Raw genomic sequence first — 20,941 nt, forward strand, 5'->3', positions numbered from 1 at the left:
AGAGAAAGCCCATGCACAGCGATGAAGACCCAGCACAGCCATAAATGATTACATAAATACATTTTAAAAAAGAATGCCCCCAGTAGAAGAAAAAAAAAAAAAACGTAATTATTCTTATACCAGCCATTAAAAGTTACTTAGATTTCTGCTTCTAAAGAGAAAATTTCTGCCTTGAAAGTCATTTTCTTCATTTTGGCAGAGCCAATCACCGATTAAACTTAGGTGTAGTCTCTAGTTTCCTTCACTGATCTCCTACAGGGCCTACCTTTAAGGCATCAGGAAAAATTAATACTTCAAGATAAAGATGATCTTTAATCTAATCTCTTTAAATACCACATACATCAATGAGACTCTGAAGCTACAGCCAAGGGAAATTTGCTCTCATTCATTCAAGGCCTTAAAGGTCTCTACCCGGGCAGGCCAGAGGGAAAAAGAAGCTCACACACTCTGCAGGGTTGAATATTCCAGTTGCTGCTAGAAATTCCTTCTAAAACTACACAATGATGCCAAATCATACACAATAACAATACTATAATTTCCAATATAATTTTCCCTTCAGCTATTAGGAACCATGTCGAGGCAAAAGAATGCACTACAAAAACTTAGATTACTGAATGGGCTTGTCTAAGGAGAATCCAAACATGAAAGGAATGTTCTTGAGCTGAAAGCAACTGAGAGATACATTTGAACTTAATTCAGCCAGTGGTGGTATGATCATTTCTACAAGTAGTCTCTACCAATAAGGCACAAGGGCCTTATAATTACCACCATATACCCCATTACATGCTTATAAAACTATCTGATTTAATAAAGAACAAATTATCTAAATAATAAATATATACGGTTTATTTATGACAACATGCCCAGTAAAAGCTTTAATTAAATATTCTTTGGCAGGTGAGGATGGTCTATCCTGATCAAAGTTCAATCACCCATCTTAATTTGCTTTCATTTAGAAATAGAAAAGCACTCCGCAAGAACTATGTATCATGTGACTCTCAGAACATTTGTCAGTAATGGAAATATAATTATTTTCTCACCTCTATAAAGCACACAAACTCTACATTTAACATACGATTCTGTTCAACTATTCAGACTGTACTGAAGACTTATTCTAAATGAAAACTGACTGTGTCCTAACATGTTACTTTAGTAAAGAGACTTTGCAACTAATAATTTTTTAAGTGACAATTTTTCAGGATAACTTTTCCAATAAACTTTTGTAGTACAAATGATAAAATGATGTCGCTATCAAGCTTCCTGGATCACTTTAGCAGCCATAAAGTTTATTTCTCTGTGAATATACAGGTACCATCCAGGAAGTTTAAATACAGTGAAAGCAGGATTTATGAGTGTTTAATGCCTGGCAAATTGAAGCACGCCTGTTAGGTATTACACAAAATTGATCCCATCACTTTTCTTAAATAGGGATTCTACTGATTCTCATGGTTTACTTTATGGGTAATAAAGTAGGAAAGCAGAACCTGGAAACCTACAGGCATCGAGACTCTTATCCTAAGGCTTGGGTTCGTCTAGAAAGGGCACAAAGTTTCCTAGACATGAACATCCCACAGGCATTCAAACTCTAGCTGCCTCGGCATTTCCAGGTGGGCTGATGTTTATAGGGTTTGTGGTTAACAGCCTAGGAGAACGATCTGTCAGGCACCGGAATGAACACTGCCAGTAAGTGGAGGGGGAGCCATCGGCCCCTCCCCCAGCCCACCCACTCCTCACTCATCACCCTGCCTTGAAATCTCAGAGAGCTGGGAACCCTTCCCCACCCAAACCAAAACGTAAAAGGGCCATTACCTGGCTGGGCTTAAGCTCCACATAACTTGCTTGCAGTTGGTTTTGACCCGGAGATGGAGGAAGCACTACCCTTTGCTGCTGTGAACTGTACCCCAGACACTGCCCCAGGGCTGCCCCAAAGATCCACAGCCATCCCGCACGCTGGGCAGACCTCACCGCCGGGGGCATCGTGGTCCCTGGGAGTCCTGCTGGCTGCGCACAGACCTCTGCCTCTTTCTCTTATACCTGCCCTTCCTGCTCGCTGCCCAGGCCGGGCTGACTCAGGTAGAAGGCAGGCTGTCTGCGGCAGGAGGCCCCACCTGTAAACTTCACCTGTGAGTCAGCCTGGGAGAGAGCGCACATAACAGTCCCGCGGGGAAGCACGCCACTCTGTAATTCCTGCCAGGTGGGGCAGGCATCACCTTCTACCCACCTCACCCCCGAGACGGCACTCGAAGCTGTAAATCACAGGCTGACTCATGCGCCTAGAACACGCCCTGGGCAGGAGGGTGGTGAGCCAGAGGTCCCTCTCTTTCCCTCGGGCTAGGAATTTCACTTAATCTGGCTAGAAAAGACAGAGAACGCAGGGGGACAAAGAACGAAGGCACCTGCGGACTAAAAGTTACCTGGCAGGAATCCCGAGAAAACCACAGTGAGTATATTATATTATAACCTGCAAAATAGACCGCATTTGAATCTGCAAAAATATTATATCTGCAGATTAAAAAATGAACCAATGTGCAGATCGCCTTTAGGGTTTGCTGCAATCCAGGGGTCGGGAGGGGAAGTGAAGGAGGTTGCTAATTGCATATCTGACAGGCGTCTGGAATTCTCAAGACGACAGCGTTTGCTACTTCCTATTCACTGTACTACCCACTGTGCTTTCTTTCCCTCTCTTCAGGAAGAGGAAATATTTGCAGCTTGAGATATGAAACGATTTCATGTTACAGCACGCTGAGGACAGTCCAGTTGACCAGGCCTCCACTGAGGATCTGCTGTGAGCTGGAAACTCGGACTGAAACTTCCCCTGAAGAATCAGGATGCTTTCTGGACTATAACTGTGGGGGATGGGTGCTGGAAAGAGGCCCTGGATTAAGGAAAGGCAAGAGGACCCTGGGTCAGCTCCTGGGAAGGCAGTGGCTCACATACTGGGACATGCACGGTTGCTTCCTTCCTGCCTCCCAGAAAGTCCAGATTTCTGCAACCCCCAGGATCCACTGAGTTCCTAATGCTTTCTTGATGGGTTTTGAGACAAGTGATTTTTTTTTTCATTTCTAATACCTGCAGGTGGTCCAGGTAAGATAAGACACGAGAAACCCAGCAGAAATTTGTTTGATGGTCAGAGGGCTCCAGGCCATCCAAGAGGGCTGGACAGCAGACAGGAGCACCAGCCACAGGAGCCCTCCAGGGCATTTGACGGTTGAGGGGCAGCTCCTACCTGACATGAGTCACCTGTGTAGTCAGGGGGGCAGGCACACATCTCCACGCTCTGTGCTCGCCGTCCACTTCCTGTTTCCGAGGCCTCCTCCAGCCCTACCCCGCTCAGGGTGAGCCGCTGCGTCTCAGTGAAGTACAGGCCCCGGAGGTGCACACCTTGCAGTCTAGACAGCACAGTCATCAGCTCCTCCCGGGACACGGGGGCATGGCTACTGGCATGTCTGAAGTTTCCCTACACGTGAGAGCAGAGAGGTGAACTCAGTCCCAGGGACCGCAAAGACAGCCAGCCAGAAGGAACCCAGCAAAAGACACTGAAAATGCATCAGGTGTAGAGAACAAACATATGGTTACCAAGGGGGGAAGGTGGGGTAAACTGGGAGACCAGGACTGACATATACATTGCTGTTCAGTCCCTCAGTCGTGTCCGACTCTTTGTGACCCCATAGATGGCAGCCAACCGGGCTCCCCTGTCCCTGAGATTCTCCAGGCAAGAACACTGGAGTGGGTTGCCATTTCCTTCTCCAATGCATAAAAGTGAAAAGTGAAAGTGAAGTCACTCAGTCGTGTCTGACTCTTAGCGACCCCATGGACTGCAGCCCACCAGACTCCTCCATCCATGGGATTTTCCAGGCAAGAGTACTGGAGTGGGGTGCCATTGCCTTCTCCGAGGCTTCCCTAGTTTACTATATATAAACTACATAGATTATAGTACGTAGTTTATACACAGTAAACTGTCCCCTAGTTCCCTAGTTTATTATGTATAAACTAAACATTGCTATTTATAACTAGATGACTAGTGAGAAGCTACTGTATAACACAGGGAACTCTACTCAATGCTCTGCGTGCATGCATGCTAAGTCACTTGAGTCCAACTCTTTGCAACCCTAGGACTGTAGCCCACCAGGCTCCTCTGTCCATGGGGATTCTCTAGACAAGAATATTGGAGTGGGTTGCCATGCCCTCCTCCAGGGGTTCTTCCTTATCCAGAGATCGAACCTGGGTCTCCTGCATTGCAGGTGGATTCTTTACCATTGGCCCACTGCAGAGACTCTATGGTGACCTAAATGGGAAGGAAATCTGAAAAAGAGGGGATGTATTATACAAATAGCTGATTCACTTTGCTGTACAACAGAAACTAACCCGACCTTGTAAAGCAACTGTTTTTTGTGGTTGCTGTTTAGTCACTAAGTTATGTCTGACTCTTTTGTGACCCCATGGACTACAGCCTGCCAGGCTCCTCTGTCCATAGGATTTCCCAGACAAGAATATGGGAGTGGGTTGCCATTTCCTTCTCCAGGGGATCTTCCTGAGCCAGGAATTGAACCAGCATCTCCTGCATTGGCAGGTGGATTCTTTACCACTGAGCCACCTGGGATATCCAATAAAAGTTAATAAAAATGTATGCATCAGGGAAAACACTAAAATGAGATAGGTAAGTAGACAGTAGATTTACATTCAGAAGTCACATGTGCTGGATTGTTCCCAAGAAGGAAGAGAGCCACGAGAAAGGGGAGAAAAAGTGAAGGCAGAAAATAAAGAGCAATAAAATGAAATCAGATTTCTCAGTGTTCAGCTTATTACAAAAAGCACTTTGGCTTGCATAAGCATAAAGGGAGTGAAAAAGACAGAGTAGAGAGGCATATGGAAACCAAGGAAGTCATACAGCTCAGATAAAGTCGCACAGCTCAGATCATTCATTAAACATTCAAAATTGTGACAGAAAGTCCAATCTTTTCTTGCACACACATATCCATGTTATTTTATTTTTATGATGGTGAAAAACATGTAATATAAGATTTACCATCTTAATCATTTTTAACAGTATGGTGAAGTGAAGTGAAAGTGTTAGTCACTCAGTCGTGTCCAACTCTATGCGATCCCATGGACTGTAGCCGGCCAGGCTCCTCTGTCCATGAAATTCTCCAGGCAATAATACCAGAGTGGGCAGCCAGTCCCTTCTGCAGGGGACCTTTCTAATCCATGGACTGAACCCCAGCCTCCCGCACTGCAGGCAGATTCTCTACCTCCTGAGCCACCATGGAAGCCTAGTGTACGGCAGTGTTAACTGTATTCACGTGATTGTGCAACAGATCTCTAGAACTTTATCATCCTGCAAAACTGAAACTCAGCACCTATTAAGCAATAACTGCCATTTCCTCCTCCCCCAGTCCCTGGCAACTACTGTTCTCCTGTCTCTATGAATTTGAGGACTTTAAATACCTCACATAAGTGGAATCACACAGCAGTTATCTCTTCATGACTTGTTTATTTCACTTGGTGGAACGTGCACAAATTTCATTCATGTTCTGGCATATGGCAGAACTTTCTTCTTTTTTAAGACTGAATAACATTCCAGTGTGTGTGTGCCCCATTTTCTTTACCCCGTCGGCTGTCAATCGACATTTCACTTGCTTCCACCTTTTGGCTATTGTGAACAGTGTTGCAGTGAACATGACTGTGCAAATATCTCCAAAACCCTATCTCCAATTATTTGGAATATAGAGTTGACGCTTGAGCAATGCAGGTATTAGGGGTGACAACCCTCTAGGAGTCAAAAATCTGTGAAAATCTTCCCAGTCCACTCTCCACATCTGTGGCTTCAAATTCATCAATTCAACCAACCACAGATCATGTAGTACTGTAGTATTTAGTGGCAAAAGATTCAGACTTTTTTTTTTTTCCTGGAATGAATGCTTTTCAGATTACTGCTAGGCTTCGGTTAATTGTCAAGAGTTGTAAACTAGTTGACTCTGACCACATTTGCCAGTTTTCTCATTGCTTTTGTGAAGGAAAAATTGGGAGAGGTTCTTCACCATTTTTGCTGGCATGACATCTCTCATATAAACAGAATCACATAATGTGTGGACTTTTGTGTCTTGCTTCTTTCCTTCAGCATAATATTTTGGGCTTCATCCACACTGTGGAAGTTACCAATACTTTTTGTTCTATTTATTGCCAAATGGTATTCCACTTTATGGATGGACCAGCACAGAAATGTTAAAGCATGTCTGCAAGTTTAAGGTACTTGAAAAAGTATCCCCTTGAGGATATGTTTAACAATTCTCACTGGACATATTTAAATATTTTTATTTATTTCTCAGTTGCCTGTGCCATGTTTTATTTGTGGCACTCAGATCTTGTATCTTCATTTCCTCATGTGGGACTTTAAAAAGTTGCACCTTCTGAACTCTTAGTTTTGCAGCATGTGGGATCTAGCTCCCTGACGAGGGATTGAACCTGGATCCCCCCACATTGGGAGCTTGAAGTCTTAGCCAGTACACCACCAGGGAAATCCCTGGACAAATTTAATAATAAAATTGGAACATTGTTTAAAGGAATAGTTGTAACCAAGTAGGTGTAACACAATGTTCTACAATTTGCTAGGGCTTCCCAGGTGGCACTAGAGGTAAAGAACCCGCCTGCCAATGTAGGAGATATAAGAGATGTGGGTTCGATCTCTGGGTTGGGAAGATCCCCTGGAGGAGGGCATGGCAACCCACTCCAGTATTCTTGCCTGGAGAATCCCATGGACAGAAGAGCCTGCCAGGTTACAGTCCATAGGGTCATAAAGAGTCGGTCATGACTGAAGGGACTTGGCATGCATGCACACATAATTTGATAAGCTCTACAATATTTAGCTATATTATTCTTATTTCTTTTGGTATTAGATGTGCTTACGACTCTTCTATGTATTCACCCCCAAGCACATTTGTTGGAGAGTCACCAGGTTCCAGGCACTGAGGGGATCCTGAGGACAAACGCGAGCTATATAGGAGCGTGACAGACTCATGGAGTTTATACGATAAGGATGCTGCTGCTGCTGCTAAGTCGCTTCAGTCGTGTCCGACTCTGTGTGACCCCATAGACGGCAGCCCACCAGGCTCCCCCGTTCCTGGTATTCTCCAGGCAAGAACACTGGAGTGGGTTGCCATTGTCTTCTCCAATGCATGAAAGTGAAAAATGAAAGTGAAGTCGCTCAGTCGTGTCCGACTCTCTGCGACCCCATGGACTGCAGCCCACCAGGCTCCTCCATGCATGGGATTGTCCAAGCAAGAGTACCGGAGTGGGGTGCCATTGCCTTCTCCGATACGATAAGGATACTTAACTATAAAACAGGAGACAGTACGGTCTCCTGTTTAAGTGCCATAAAGATAGTGCAAACAAAGCCCTGTGACGTTGGAGCTTTGTATACTTTATATCATTTCTAATTTTAATTTATATATCTAAATTATATTTACATAAATATAATTAATATTTTAAATTCATAAAATAAGTAAAAAGAAAAACCAACTCTGAAAGAACTAAGTCATAGGACAGAAAAGCTCATCAAGAACCATTTCAGGGAGTTCCCTGCTGGTCCAGTGGTTAAGCTGCAGAGCTTCCAGTACAAGGGGTGTAGGTTCTATCCCTGGTCAGGGAACTAAGATCCCACATGCTTTGCAGCGTGGCCAAAAGAAAAAAAAGACAAAAGAAGGAACCACTTCACGTTCACTTTTCCCTTACCTCCACCATCTGCACTCGCCCGTGATGTAGCCGGTCTGGCCGGGGGTGATTTGGCTCACGGTAGATGACGGACATGTGCTGACCCTGTGGAAGACAAATATGAATGTGTTGGTAGCTTGGCTGGCATGTTTTGAAGTTTATGGCTGATTTGAGAACAAATGTCTATGGATCTGCTTTACATAAAATGACTGATTCCAAAAAGGAACGGCAAGATGAACAGACAAGCAAAAGGATTAGTAACATGGAAATGGAATAATAAGACCTAATAGAGTTCATTTTCACAAATAGGAAACCAGGAAAATTCCTTTGACTAAAAGTGGCTTAAAAAGATGGAAACAATTAAAGACAAAATAAAGATGCTTTGCAGATAACATGAGGGACCAGTTCCCCTACTGTCTAGGACCAGACAGGGAGCAAGAAAGTGCTTTTGTGGGTGGGTTAGTGGGGAGGGCAGAAGGTTGGCAGGCTGGCTGTGGGCTGTGTAGATGACATGGACAGGGCTGGCATGTGGAGCAGGGCTCACCCCACAGCCCAGGACCCTGCGGAAACCAGCCCCATCACTCAGCTTCTGCAAGCCGGTCCCCATTACAGTGGCTCTTGAGGGCACAATGGGACAGTCAGCACCCACCACCAGCACCCTCACCCCAGACCCACACAGAGGAGCTCAGCTCTTCTGTTGTGGCACCAAAACCCTAAAGGTTTCATTCATCAGAGCTGGCCTTTCAGAAAGAAGAGCATTATCTGCAATCACTCACTGAAAATCTTAATCTAAGAAACATGCCCAATAAGCTTTTAATTTCAGTGGTTTGGAACAAGGCAGCAGAGTATATGCTTTATGAGCCTAAATTACTTTCCAAGTTTGAAGATAAATTAAGAAGAAATTTTGGTCATCACTTCTCCATGAGCTCCAACAGTTTGCATAATAACAGGCTGTAAGATATAGGCCTACTAATGGCCTGAATTTGAGATGCTCTGTAAAAAAATAATGAAGCTGATCAACAGCATGTAATAATAGTGTTTTTACTGTGGAACTATTTTCCCTTGGACCTTAACTCTAAAGTCCTGGGTGCTTTATTTTCAAGATGTTTTGCAAAGGAAGGTTCCTTTGAGTTTTTAAAACAACAATTCAATACATTTGGATCCAGCAGAAACAGAACAAAGGACAGCCGTGCCTAAACACAAAAAGCTACCAGAATGCAAGGCCCTCAGCTGGCATGAGACATGTGGGGTTTTCCAGTCATCACTTACACAAAATACACAAAAGAAGTCCTTCAGGAAGCTGGAATTGCATCACATTAATTACAGCAAATGAACCAGAAGCAGAGTCAAGATCAGGCGATGGCGCCCCATGTTCAAGGTTCTGTACATTGTAGGGATTCAAAGCAGGATGGTATATCACCCCTGCCCTCAAAGAAATTGCTAGATTGTAGTTCTGGACTGTGTGCCCAGCACATAGCATGTGGGTGTCACTTCTCAAAAAACCAAAAGGGCTCCCCAGTGTCTCATGTTTGTGCTCAGTCGCTTAGTCACAACTTTTTGAGACCCCATGGACTATAGCCAGGCTCCTCTGTTCATGGAATTCTCCAGGCAAGAATACTGGAGTGGGTCACCATTTCCTCCTCCAGGGGACCTTCCCGACACAGGGATGGAACCTGGGTCTCCTGCATTGCAGGCAGATTCTTTACCACTGAGCCACCAGAGAAGCCCATCTTGCCTTAGATTATACGTTTTCTTTTTGACAACAGGGACCACCTGGCCTTCACGAGCCCAGCAATGTGACTTTGCAAAAAGGGAAGTCTCAAAAATGTTTGTGCAATGAAATTGAAAGACAGAAACATAAAATAAGTTGACGATGAGGCAATGATTGTGAAAAGCCAGGAGGGAGATGGTTAAGTTCTTGGGAGGGAAGAAAAGAGAAACGATTCAGGGCTGGGATGGTCAGGGACCCAGGATCTGGAGGAGGTGCTACATGCTCTCAACTTCCCTTCGAGTTTCTATAAAATCCTGGAAATGACTTAATCCAGACTTCTTGTAGGCCACTTATCAAGATGTCCTATGACTTGCCTGGTAGCTCGGTGGTGAGGAGTCCACCTGCCAATGCAGAAGACATGGGTTCGATCCCTGATCTGGGAAAATCCCACATGCTGCAGAATGGCTAGGCCTGTGAGCCACAACTACTGGGCCTGTGCCCTAGAACTGGGGAGCCGCAACTGCTGAGCCCACATGCCCTAGAGCCTGTGCTCAGCAAGAAGAGAAGCCCCTGAATCACAAGGAAGAGTAGCCCCCGCTCAGCTCAACTAGAGAAAAGCCCGAGCAGCTGTGAAGGTCCAGTACAGCCAAAAACATACAAGTAAATAAAATTATTTTTTAAGAAAAGATGTCCTAAAATCAGAATGGCACGAGCTGCAACTGATACTTCCTGTCACTTGGCTTGTACTCTGATACCTACAATGAGCTGCACATCCGGCTTCTTTTCCAGAGGAACCATGTCAGCAGGTAGTCCAAATGACTTGATCTGGTAGGTGAGGTAGCCACCGTAAGAGGAAACCTAAAATTGAAATAACAGCATTAATAGCACAAGCATTACAACACACCATGGCCACATCAGTTTGTCTATGAAGTACACTGGCACATAGCTCTGGGAAGATACACTATCATCCCGTTAACAGCGGTCATTTCTAGATAGTGGAATTGAAGATGGTATTTTAACTCTCTACTTTATACCATTTTATATTGATTAAAATGTTTAATGTGAAGATGATTGAGTTTTACAAGCAAGAGGATACTTCCCTTAAAAAGAAAAATAATAGTCACACAGAAACAAATAAGATCCTTTTATTCTAGATGGCTACTGCTACTGCTACTGCTGCTAAGTCACTTCAGTCGTGTCCAACTCTGTGCGACCCAATGGATGGCAGCCCACCAGGCTCCGCCATCCCTGGGATTCTCCAGGCAAGAACACTGGAGCGGGTTGCCATTTCCTTCTCCAATGTGTGAAAGTGAAGTCGCTCAGTCGTGTCCGACTAGTAGCGACCCCATGGACTGTAGCCCACCAGGCTACTCTGTACATGAGATTTTCTAGGCAAGAGTACTGGAGTGGCTTGTCATTGTCTTCTCCGAGATGGTTACTAAACCACAGCTATTCTAAGAAATCTAGGCCACTGCTTTTCTATTTAGCTGAGAGAACTGGTTAATAGCTATCAGCTACAAGATGAACTTCCAAAAATAAACTAAAAAAAAACTTCCCCTGAGCACAGATGGTGACTGTTTCCTAAGTGATTCTGCATTCTCTTGGGTGCATGAGCCATGTCTAACTATGTGTGTGTGCTACGTCACTTCATACGAGTCCGACTCTTTGCGACCCCAAGGACTGCAGCCCACCAGGTTCTTCTGTCCATGGGATCCTCCAGGCAAGAACACTGGAGTGGGTTGCCATATCCTCTGCCAGGGGATCTTCCAACCCAGGGACTGAACCCATGTCTCGGGCAGCTCCTGTCCCACGGGCAGATTCTTTACCGCTGAGCCCCTGGGGAAGCCCATGTCTGACCGTACCGCCAGGTATATGGACCGTCTCTCAGTGCTGCACTAGCAGCTTGATGGTAACGGAGACGAGGAAGTGAATGAGCATCTTTCTGGACAGACTGTACATCTGGTCCTGACATCCCTCCCCCTTCAAGTAAAAACTCATCAAGAAGGAAGCAGTGACCGAGGGATGAAAATCAGAGGCAACGTCACCTCAGGGCAGGTAGACAAAGTACCCTTACTGAGATGCAAATAAACTGGAGCAGGGAGGTAAGGCAGCCCTTTAGACTCCCAGTCCACTGAAATTCTTCCCTATAACCTACAGCCTACACAGCTTCACCTAGTTATGACCAGAGAGTCTGGAAGTACTCAAGATAACATCTCGAATTCTCTTTTGAGAGTAAGTATTGCTTTTTTGATGGGCTGACATTATTTTTCACTTTTTATTTTATATTGGAGTACAAGTGATCAGCAACCTTGTGTTAGTTTCAGGTGTCCAGTAAAGTGATTAAGTTACACATATACATGTATCTATTCTTTTCAAATTCTTTTCCCATGTAGGTGGCTACATAATACTGAGGAGAGTTCCCTATGCTATACGGGAGGTCCTTGTTGGTTGTCTATTGATATTTTAAATATAGAAGTTTGAACACATCAATTGAAAACTCTATCCCTCTCCCCAGCCCCTTCCCCCTACTGTAATCCTAAGTTCATTCTCTAAGCCTGTGAGTCTGTTTCTGTTTTGTAAGTAAGTCCATTTGGATCATCTTTTTAGATTCTGCATATAAGCAATATTATAGGATATTTGTCTGTCTCTGTCTGACTTTTTTCACTCCATACAACAATTTCAAGGTCCATCTGTGTTGCTGCAGGTGGCATTATTTCATTCTTTTGAATGGCTGAGTGATATTCCATTGCACATATGCACCGCATCTTCTTTATCCTTTCATCTGTCAATGGACAGTGAGGTTGCTTCCACTGTCTTGGCTATCGTAAACAGTAATTAATGAATATTGAGGTGTGTGTATCTTTTTGGACCATGTTTTTCTCTGGAAAAACATGCCCAGGAATGAGACTGCAAGGTCATACAGTAACTTTATTTTTACAGTTTTAAAAGGAATTTAAGATTTTAAAAATAGGTCTACATATTCTTCCATACTCCTGTCTTCTAGAGGTGGAGCTTAATTCTTCTCCCAGAGTATAGGCTGGGCTTAGTGACTGTGTTCTAAAGAACACAATATAGCAAAAACTAGAGTGTGTCATTTCTGAAATTAGGTTACAAAAATATTGCTTTTTCTCTCATTTGCTTTGGTGGAAGCCAACTGTAGTATCATGTGGACCCTCACACATCTATGGAGGGCCTCATATGAACAGGAACAGAAGCCACCAACCTACAGCCAGCCAAGGACAGAGGCCGGCTGACAACCACACCAGCAAGCATGGACATGGATCCTCTAGGCCCAAATGACTGCAGCCTAGGCTGACGTCTTGACCACAACCTCATGAGAGACCCTGAGCCACCTGCTCCTGAATTCTTGATCCACGGAAACTGGCCAAGATAATAATGGTCTGCTGCTTTAAGCTGCAAAGTCTGTGAGTTGTCTGTTACTCAGGATGAGATGACCAGTAAGTACAGGGCTCTCCCTGTGGACGAGAAGAGGCATGTCACGAGAGGGGAAAGTGGGATTATGTGAGAAGAGCAACGTTCCCCACACTCAGAGGTCAGCACCCACAGCCCTTCAACCCACAGACAGCGTCAGAGAGCTCAGGCTGAGAAGACCCGAGTATCTAGTCATTCTAGATGTGAGAGCATGGCATCGTCTGGGTGGGGCTCTGTGAAATCTCCCTCTTCTCCAAATGTGTCACCAGAGGATATTTCTATGGGAGGCTCATACTTCTGTCCTTATAAATGAGTGATGGCCTGATCCTGGAATGGCCTGATCCTGGAATGATAATTTATGCAACAAAGGAAAAGCAACTTGTTTATAAGCTTCCTGAGGAGCATCTAACCACGTCACTCACAATTTCCCAATTTATTCCTCTCTCCTGCACCCTGTCCCCTTTGGTAGCCATAAGCTTGTGTTCTACATCTGTGACATATACACACTACAGTATATAAAATATGTAACAATAAGGACCTGATGTATAGCACAAAGAACTCTACTCAATACTCTGTAATGACCTATATGTGGAAAGAATCTGAAAAAGAGTGGATAGCAGATTTACTTTGCTGGACAGCAGAAACTAACACAACATTGTAAATCAACTGTACCACAATAAATTTTTTTTAACAAAAATAAAGAATTTATTCATAACCACACGTGATTCTATTAATGGAAGCTGTGCTGTTGCTGGTTCCTGGGCTTCTTTTAATAAGCTCATGAGTCACTTTGCAGCTTTTGTTTTCCTGACAAGGGGCCTTTCTTCTGCTTTAAAACAAACAATTCTCAGCACTGGCATTTAAAAGCATACATGTGCCATTCGCAGCAGGTATTATTTAAACAAATATTTCCATGCAGGGAAATTCTTCAGCATTAAGTGAAAACCAAAAACAACATTTCAAGATTTGAAATAGCTCAACTGGAATTCTATCACCTCAACTAGCTTTGTTCGTAGTGATGCTTTTTAAGGCCCATTTGATTTCACATTCCAAGATGTCTGGCTCTAGGTCAGTGATCATGTTATCGTGATTATCTCGGTCGTGAAGATCTTTTTTGTACAGTTCTTCTGTGTATTCTTGCCACCTCTTCTTAATATCTTCTGCTTCTGTTAGGTCCATACCATTTCTGGCCTTTATCGAGCCCATCTTGGCATGAAATGTTCCCTTAGTATCTCTAATTTTCTTGAAGAGGTCTCTTGTTTTTCCTATTCTGTTGTTTTCCTCTATTTCGTTGCATTGATCGCTGAGGAAGGCTTTCTAATCTCTCCTTGCTATTCTTTGGAACTCTGCATTCAGATGCTTATATCTCTCCTTTTCTCCTTTGCTTTTCGCTTCTCTTCTTTTCACAGCTATTTGTAAGGCCTCCTCAGACAGCCATTTTGCTTTTTTGCATTTCTTTTCCATGGGGATGGTCTTGGTCCCTGTCTCCTGTACAATGTCACGAACCTCTGTCCAGAGTTCATCAGGCACTCTATCTATCAGATCTAGTCCCTTAAATTTATTTCTCACTTCCACTGTATAATCATAAGGGATTTGATTTAGGTCATATCTGAATGGTCTAGTGGTTTTCCCTACTTTTCTTCAATTGAAGTCTGAATTTGGCAATAAGGAGTTCATGATCTGAGCCACAGTCAGCTCCTGGTCTTGTTTTTGCTAACTGTATACAGCTTCTCCATCTTTGGCTGCAAAGAATATAATCAATCTGATTTCGGTGTTGACCATCTGGTGATGTCCATGTGTAGAGTCTTCTCTTGTGTTGTTGGAAGAGGGTGTTTGCTATGACCAGTGCGTTCTCTTGGCAAAACTCTATTAGCCTTTACCCTGCTTCATTCCGTGCTCCAAGGCCAAATTTGCCTGTTACTCCAGGTGTTTCTTGACTTCCTACTTTTGCATTCCAGTCCCCTATAATGAAAAGGACATCTTTTTTGGGTGTTCGTTCTAAAAGGTCTTGTAGGTCTTCATAGAACCGTTCAACTTCGGCTTCTTCAGCATTACTGGTTGGGGCATAGGCTTGGATTACTGTAATATTGAATGGTTTGCCTTGGAAACGAACAGAAATCATTCTGTCGTTTTTAAGATTGCATCCAAGTACTGCATTTCGGACTCTTTTGTTGACCATGATGGATACTCCATTTCTTCTAAGGGATTCCTGCCCACAGTAGTAGATATTATGGTCATCTGAGTTAAATTCACCCATTCCAGTCCATTTTAGTTCACTGATTCCTAGAATGTCTACATTCACTCTTGCCATCTCCTGTTTGACCACTTCCAATTTGCCTTGATTCATGGACCTAACATTCCAGGTTCCTATGCAATATTGCTCTTTACAGCATCAGACCTTGCTTCTATCACCGGTCACATCCACAACTGGGTATTGGTTTTGCTTTGGTTCCATCCCTTTATCCCTTCTGGAGTTATTTCTCCATTGATTACCAGTGGCATACTGGGCACCTACCGACCTGGGGAATTCCTCATTCAATATTCTATTATTTTGCCTTTTGATACTGTTCATGGGGTTCTCAAGGCAAGTATACTGAAGTGGTTTGCCATTCCTTTCTCCAGTGGACCACATTCGGCTGTGGTCCATGTGATCAGATCGACTAGTTTTCTGTGATTATGATTTCAGTGTGTCTGCCCTCTGATGCCCCCTCGCAATACCTACCATCTTTTTTGGGTTTCTCTTACCTTGTTCATGGGATATTCAGAAAACTAAGATCATGGCATCTGGTCTCATCACTTCATGGGAAATAGATGGGGAAACAGTGGAAACAGTGTCAGACTTTATTTTTGGGGGCTCCAAAATCACTGCGGATACTGATTGCAGCCATGAAATTAAAAGACGCTTACTCCTTGGAAGGAAAGTTATGACCAACCTACATAGTATATTAAAAAGCAGAGATATTACTTTGCCAACAAAGGTCCATCTAGTCAAGGCTATGGTTTTTCCCGTGGTCATGCATGGATGTGAGAGTTGGACTGTGAAGAAAGCTGAGCGCCGAAAAAGTGATGCTTTTGAACTGTGGTGCTGGAGAAGACTCTTGAGAGTCCCTTGGACTGCAAGGAGATTCAACCAGTCCATTCTAAAGGAGATCAATCCTGGGTGTTCATTGGAAGGACTGACGCTAAAGCTGAAACTCCAATACTTTGGCCACCTCATGCGACAAGCTGACTCACTGGAAAAGAGTCTGATGCTGGGAAGGATTGGGGGCAGGAGGAGAAGGGGACGACAGAGAATGAGATGGCTGGATGGCATCACTGACTCGATGGACATGAGTTTGAGTGAACTCCGGGATTTGGTGATGGACAGGGAGGCCTGGTGTGCTGTGATTCATGGGGTCGCAAAGAGTCGGACACGACTGAGTGACTGAACTGAACTGAAGAACAACCTGGTGTGTTATTCCTTTGCTGGTGAACAATGCACGTGGGGCCCCTGAGATATATACATCTCCAGTCCCTCCATTATCTGCATTTGCGATTAACCCACACAAGCTCGGTCACTCAGCTGTGTCCAACCCTTTGAGATCCTATGGACTGGAGCCCGCCAGGCTCCTCTGCCCATGAGGTTCTCCAGGCAAGAATAACGGAGGGGGTTGCCGTTTCTTCCTCCAGGAGATCTTCCTGACCCAGCGATAGAACCCAAGTCTCCTGAGTCTCCTGTACTGGCAGGAGGATTCTTTACCACTGAGCCATGTGGGAAGCCCGTGATTAAGCTAAGGTCTCCAATTTTAGTAACCTGAACTTCTGGAACTTTCCTTCCAGAGATCTGGTTAATGATGCCCAGGGAGTGATGGAGGAAGTCCAGGAAGGGCATGGGAGAACAGCAGGATGTGGTTACCTTGTCCCCCAGGTAGGAAGGCGGGGCGACCCAGGAGGCGCTATGGACCGTAGCAGGCAGTTCCTGGAGGTCGGCCACCACGCTGCTGCTGCCGGGGTTGAAGGAGACGGGGATGTCCACTCCGTCCGCCGTCTGCAGGCGCCAGCCCATCATGTCCACAAACTGAAACACACAGACAAGGGACGGAACCATGTGCCCGTGGCTCCTCCAGCGACGGCTGAATCATGAAGAGCAGAAATAGCCGCGGGGCAGCCACCGTGCTGCAAAGGCCTCCCTCAGGTGTCTCCTCTTGTCTCTGATTCCCACTCAGCCCCCAGCTGACCCTTCGAGACTAGGAGTTCTCAAAGGATAGTGGCCATATGCAAGTGGGATTTATCCCTCAGCCCTGCACACATCCTGACATTTAGTAGGTGTCCAATAACTATTTGAATAATATGCAAATAAGGGTGTGGATCACAACTAGGATTCTGGGCGCATTTTAATGGTGTGCTCCTTGGAGAGAAAATGTGATGTGAAATACAGTGGCCTGCTGTCGCTGTTTTTCTCTAAATGGAGCAACAGAATGAAATACTCCCCTGATCACAAAGGAAGCCAGGAGTTAAGTTATGAGCGGAAGAAAAAGAAGGAGCTGACAAGGCATAGATTTGGAATAATCCTTCGGGGGGCCCCCTCGGGATAAGAAGAGGAGCCTTCAGGGTGGATTTACAAAATAACTTACCCCCAACTACAAGCTTGTGCTCCTTTCAGGAGGCAGGCAGTAAAACAGGGACAAAAGTCTTTCTGTGAACATTTGTTGGATATAATACATGACTCACTCCATAGGGTCATAAAACAGTTGGACACAACTTAGCGACTAAACAGCAATAACAACAAATACATGACTCACACAAGAAAGCAAGCATGGGATCATGAAGGCAACACAAGTTTTAGCTTTCTGGAGTTGATTTTAAAAGTGGCCAAAGACAAGATGTGGTAAAACAGGTGAGAAGGAAAGTAAAGCAGGAAGATAAGCAGATAAGAAGTAAGGGAGGAGAACAACCAACTCTAATGAGTGTTTACTGAGCAGCTACTACATTTCAGATCCTGCTCAAGGCACTGGGATTATATCAAGGAGGTTACACGCAAGTGGTGAAAGAAGAGAGATAACAACCTTTAGAACCGTGATACCCGCTATGAAGTCCACAGAGAACGGTGAGGGCGCAGAGTCAGTGAGCGGTGAGGGGAGGCTTCTCCGAGCACCGGGACACGTGAACAGAGACCTGATAAGTGACGTGAACTGAGGGACATGAGGGCATCTGGGGACAGAACACTGCAGGCTAAGGACAGTGAGCACAGCGCTTAACATTCCAACCAAGCAGGATGCAAAAGCCTCCATGACTCTTCACGTTTCATGCCGATGCATTACTTCCCCATTTTTTTATGCGTGCTCACGCTCAGTCACGTCCAACTCTTTGTGACCCCACAGACTGCAGCCCACCGGGCTCCTCTGTCCATGGAACTCTCCAGGCAAGAATACTGGAGTGGGTTGCCATGTCCTACTCCAGGGGATCTCCCCAACCCAGGAACTGAACTCACGTCTCCTGTACTGCAGGCGGATTCTTCACCACTGTGCCACCTGGGAACGCCCCACTTCCTCATTTAGAAGTGCTGAGGAAAAACAGAAGGACTCTGATGCCCTGCCTACCTTAGCCCTTCTCTTATGTGTGCCGTGACAGTGATGACTGACTCCGAAACAAAAGCAGCTGGTACAACCCTTGGGATTCGCTGGGTCCAGGTAGAATGACCCTTCCCGACACATGTTGCATTCTGTGCCTTCCACGTTTTCCTATCAAAGAAAACCATGGAACAAGAGATCATTCCTTCTGAAGGGTCTCTGATTGAAGACAGCTACATGCACAAATTAAGGACCAATATAAGACAATGGGACATGGATGCTAATAAAACATCCAAAGGTATATGACTGTTCAACTGTTATACCACATTAACTATTTAAATTTTTATACCACATACAAATGGAAGAGAGGATTTCCTAAATTTCATCAGATGCCCTTTAGCATCTTGAAGGTAGAAAAACAGCACCAAAAGTTCACAATGTGGGGAAGACCGATTCACCCCACTTACAACCACTTTAGAGATCTGCTGGGACTGGGGAGCCCGACCGTCATCGGCAGAACACCCTGGAGTGGAGCTGATGAACCTGGGGTCCACGGGACAGGAATAGGCTTCAGGGAAACCCATGAACCTCTTGAAGTTATTTATAGACAAAAGTTTGTGCCGATTTTTCTGGAGACCATCTGTGTCTGTCATCAGATTCTTAAGGAGGTCTGTAGACCCTCCAAAGGACAAGAGCAGTAAGGCTGGGGTGGCTTCTAACTGTTTCTATCCAATGAGTTCAGTTCAGTCACTTAGTTGTGTCCAACTCCTAGCGACCCCATGGACTGCAGCATGCCAGGCTTCCCTGTCCATCACCAACTGCCGTAGCCTGCTCAAATTCATGTCCATGATGTCTATGAGTTGGTGATGCCATCTAACCATCTCATCCTCTGTCATCCCCTTCTTCTCCTGCCTTCAATCTTTCCCAGCTTCATTGATCACAGGTCAGTCTCATTTCCCACGGATTTTTATACAATGACTCAGCATTGAAGACCCTCCACTCTGTCCAGTGGCCCACATCGCTGGCATTGCACATTCTGTCTTACCTTGCAGAGACACACCCCGGTGCCCGGGTCACAGACTCCCGGCTCGGTCCCATCTCTGCTGCAGTGGCAGGGGAGGCACTCAGGAAAGCGGTAGAAGCCAGGAGCACACCGGTCACACTGCCGCCCTGTGATCCTGGGCTTGCATCTGTGCTCAAGGAAAGGAAGCAAAAGTCTTCATCATCTTTGTACACACAGTTCTAAAGCCGACCTGCACTGCCGCAGAGAAGTTGCTTTTCAGAAGCCAGTTCAGGGACTTTCCTGGAGGTCCAGTGGTTAAAACTTCACCTTGCAATGCAGGGGACACGGGTTCAATCCCCGATTGGGGAACTAAGATCCCATATGCCACGAAGCAACTAAGCCTGCTCACTACAACTACTGAGCCGCAACTAGGGAGTCTGTGCACCTCGAGGGAAGATCCGCATGATGCAATGAAGATCCTGTGTGCTGCGACTATGATCCAATGCAGTCAAATAGATAAGTCAGTATTTTAAAAAAGAAGCCAGTTAAGAAGACACAGAGCCTGCCCACAGGTGCCAGTGTCTAAGCAGAATGGGAGAAGCAGATACAAGGCACTCACACAAAGGAGCTCAAAGTGACCACCATCCTAACGAAAAATGGGTCCAAAGAGACCGGGACACTTTCAGTTATAAAATAACCAAGTTTTGGGATGTCACGTACAGCACAGCAACTATAGTTAATGATGCCATATTGCACTTTTGCAAGCTGCTAAGAGACTAAATCTTAAAAATTCTAATCACAAGAAAAAAATTTTAAGTATTTACGATCATGGGGGCTAAGTAGATTTACTGTGGTGACCATTTCACAATAGGCACAAATATCGAATCACTATGTTTACATCTGAAACTAATATAAGGTTATATGCCAGTTATACCTTAACTGAAAACAAAAAGCAATGAGCATTATGGATGATGACTTAGGCCAGGCTTGGTACTAGGCTCTGGGGTGAATGAAGGACAGACTCCCTGGGCCTGAGAGCTCCCAGGGTGAATGTTAGGTGGGAGTGTGAATATACACATGGGGTCTACATGGGGGTCAGAAGGCCCGCACAGACCCAGCCTCCCCGGGGGAAGGTGATGCCTGAGCTGAGTGTAAAAGGACAAGCGTTCTGGGGTAGAAGGTGGGGCAGGCATTCCAGAGAGCAAGAACACAGGGACATGGCCCGGCACATGCAGGGAACACAGCAGGCAGTTCCTGGAGCAGGAGTACCACAAGGATGCCGAACCATGAGCCTGGAGAGGCGGGAGTCTCCTTCCTCCAGGAGACTGAGTCTGTTAGCCTTCTGACCTCTGGGGTGGACCCCATGTGTATGTATACTGTTCACGTTACCACCTAACGCTTATGTGGGGAGCTCTCAGGCCCAGGGCCTCTGCCCTTCCCTCACCCCAGAGCCTAGTACCAAGCCTGACCCAAGTCACCATCCATGATGGAGAGCCCAGGGAGGCGGGAGGCGGTCAGCTCACCGGGACGGAGGGGCTA

General features: G+C 45.3%; 1 protein-coding gene across 6 annotated transcripts in view; it reads right to left on the reverse strand.

Moving 5' to 3' along the window:
• Positions 1-20,941, reverse strand: part of LAMA3 (laminin subunit alpha 3) — a 266,410-nt gene that overhangs the window by 83,805 nt on the left and 161,664 nt on the right. For 4 of the 6 annotated variants that reach the window (XM_055417088.2, XM_088833460.1, XM_088833461.1 and 1 more), the window contains 6 exons: positions 19,445-19,589; positions 18,430-18,570; positions 16,746-16,907; positions 10,178-10,276; positions 7,729-7,812; positions 3,227-3,457 (listed from right to left, as the gene is read on the reverse strand). In XM_055417088.2, the coding sequence (XP_055273063.2) occupies positions 3,227-3,457; positions 7,729-7,812; positions 10,178-10,276; positions 16,746-16,907; positions 18,430-18,570; positions 19,445-19,589 (862 nt within the window). Of the gene's footprint in view, positions 1-1,809; positions 2,177-3,224; positions 3,458-7,728; positions 7,813-10,177; positions 10,277-16,745; positions 16,908-18,429; positions 18,571-19,444; positions 19,590-20,941 lie in introns of those variants that run through there. The other 2 variants (XM_088833464.1, XM_088833463.1) reach the window with 2 other exon arrangements.

Source organism: Moschus berezovskii, chromosome 28 (genome assembly GCF_049115385.1).
Source record: "Moschus berezovskii isolate FMDL1 chromosome 28, NW_MosBer_1.0, whole genome shotgun sequence".
Lineage (NCBI taxonomy): Eukaryota > Metazoa > Chordata > Mammalia > Artiodactyla > Moschidae > Moschus > Moschus berezovskii.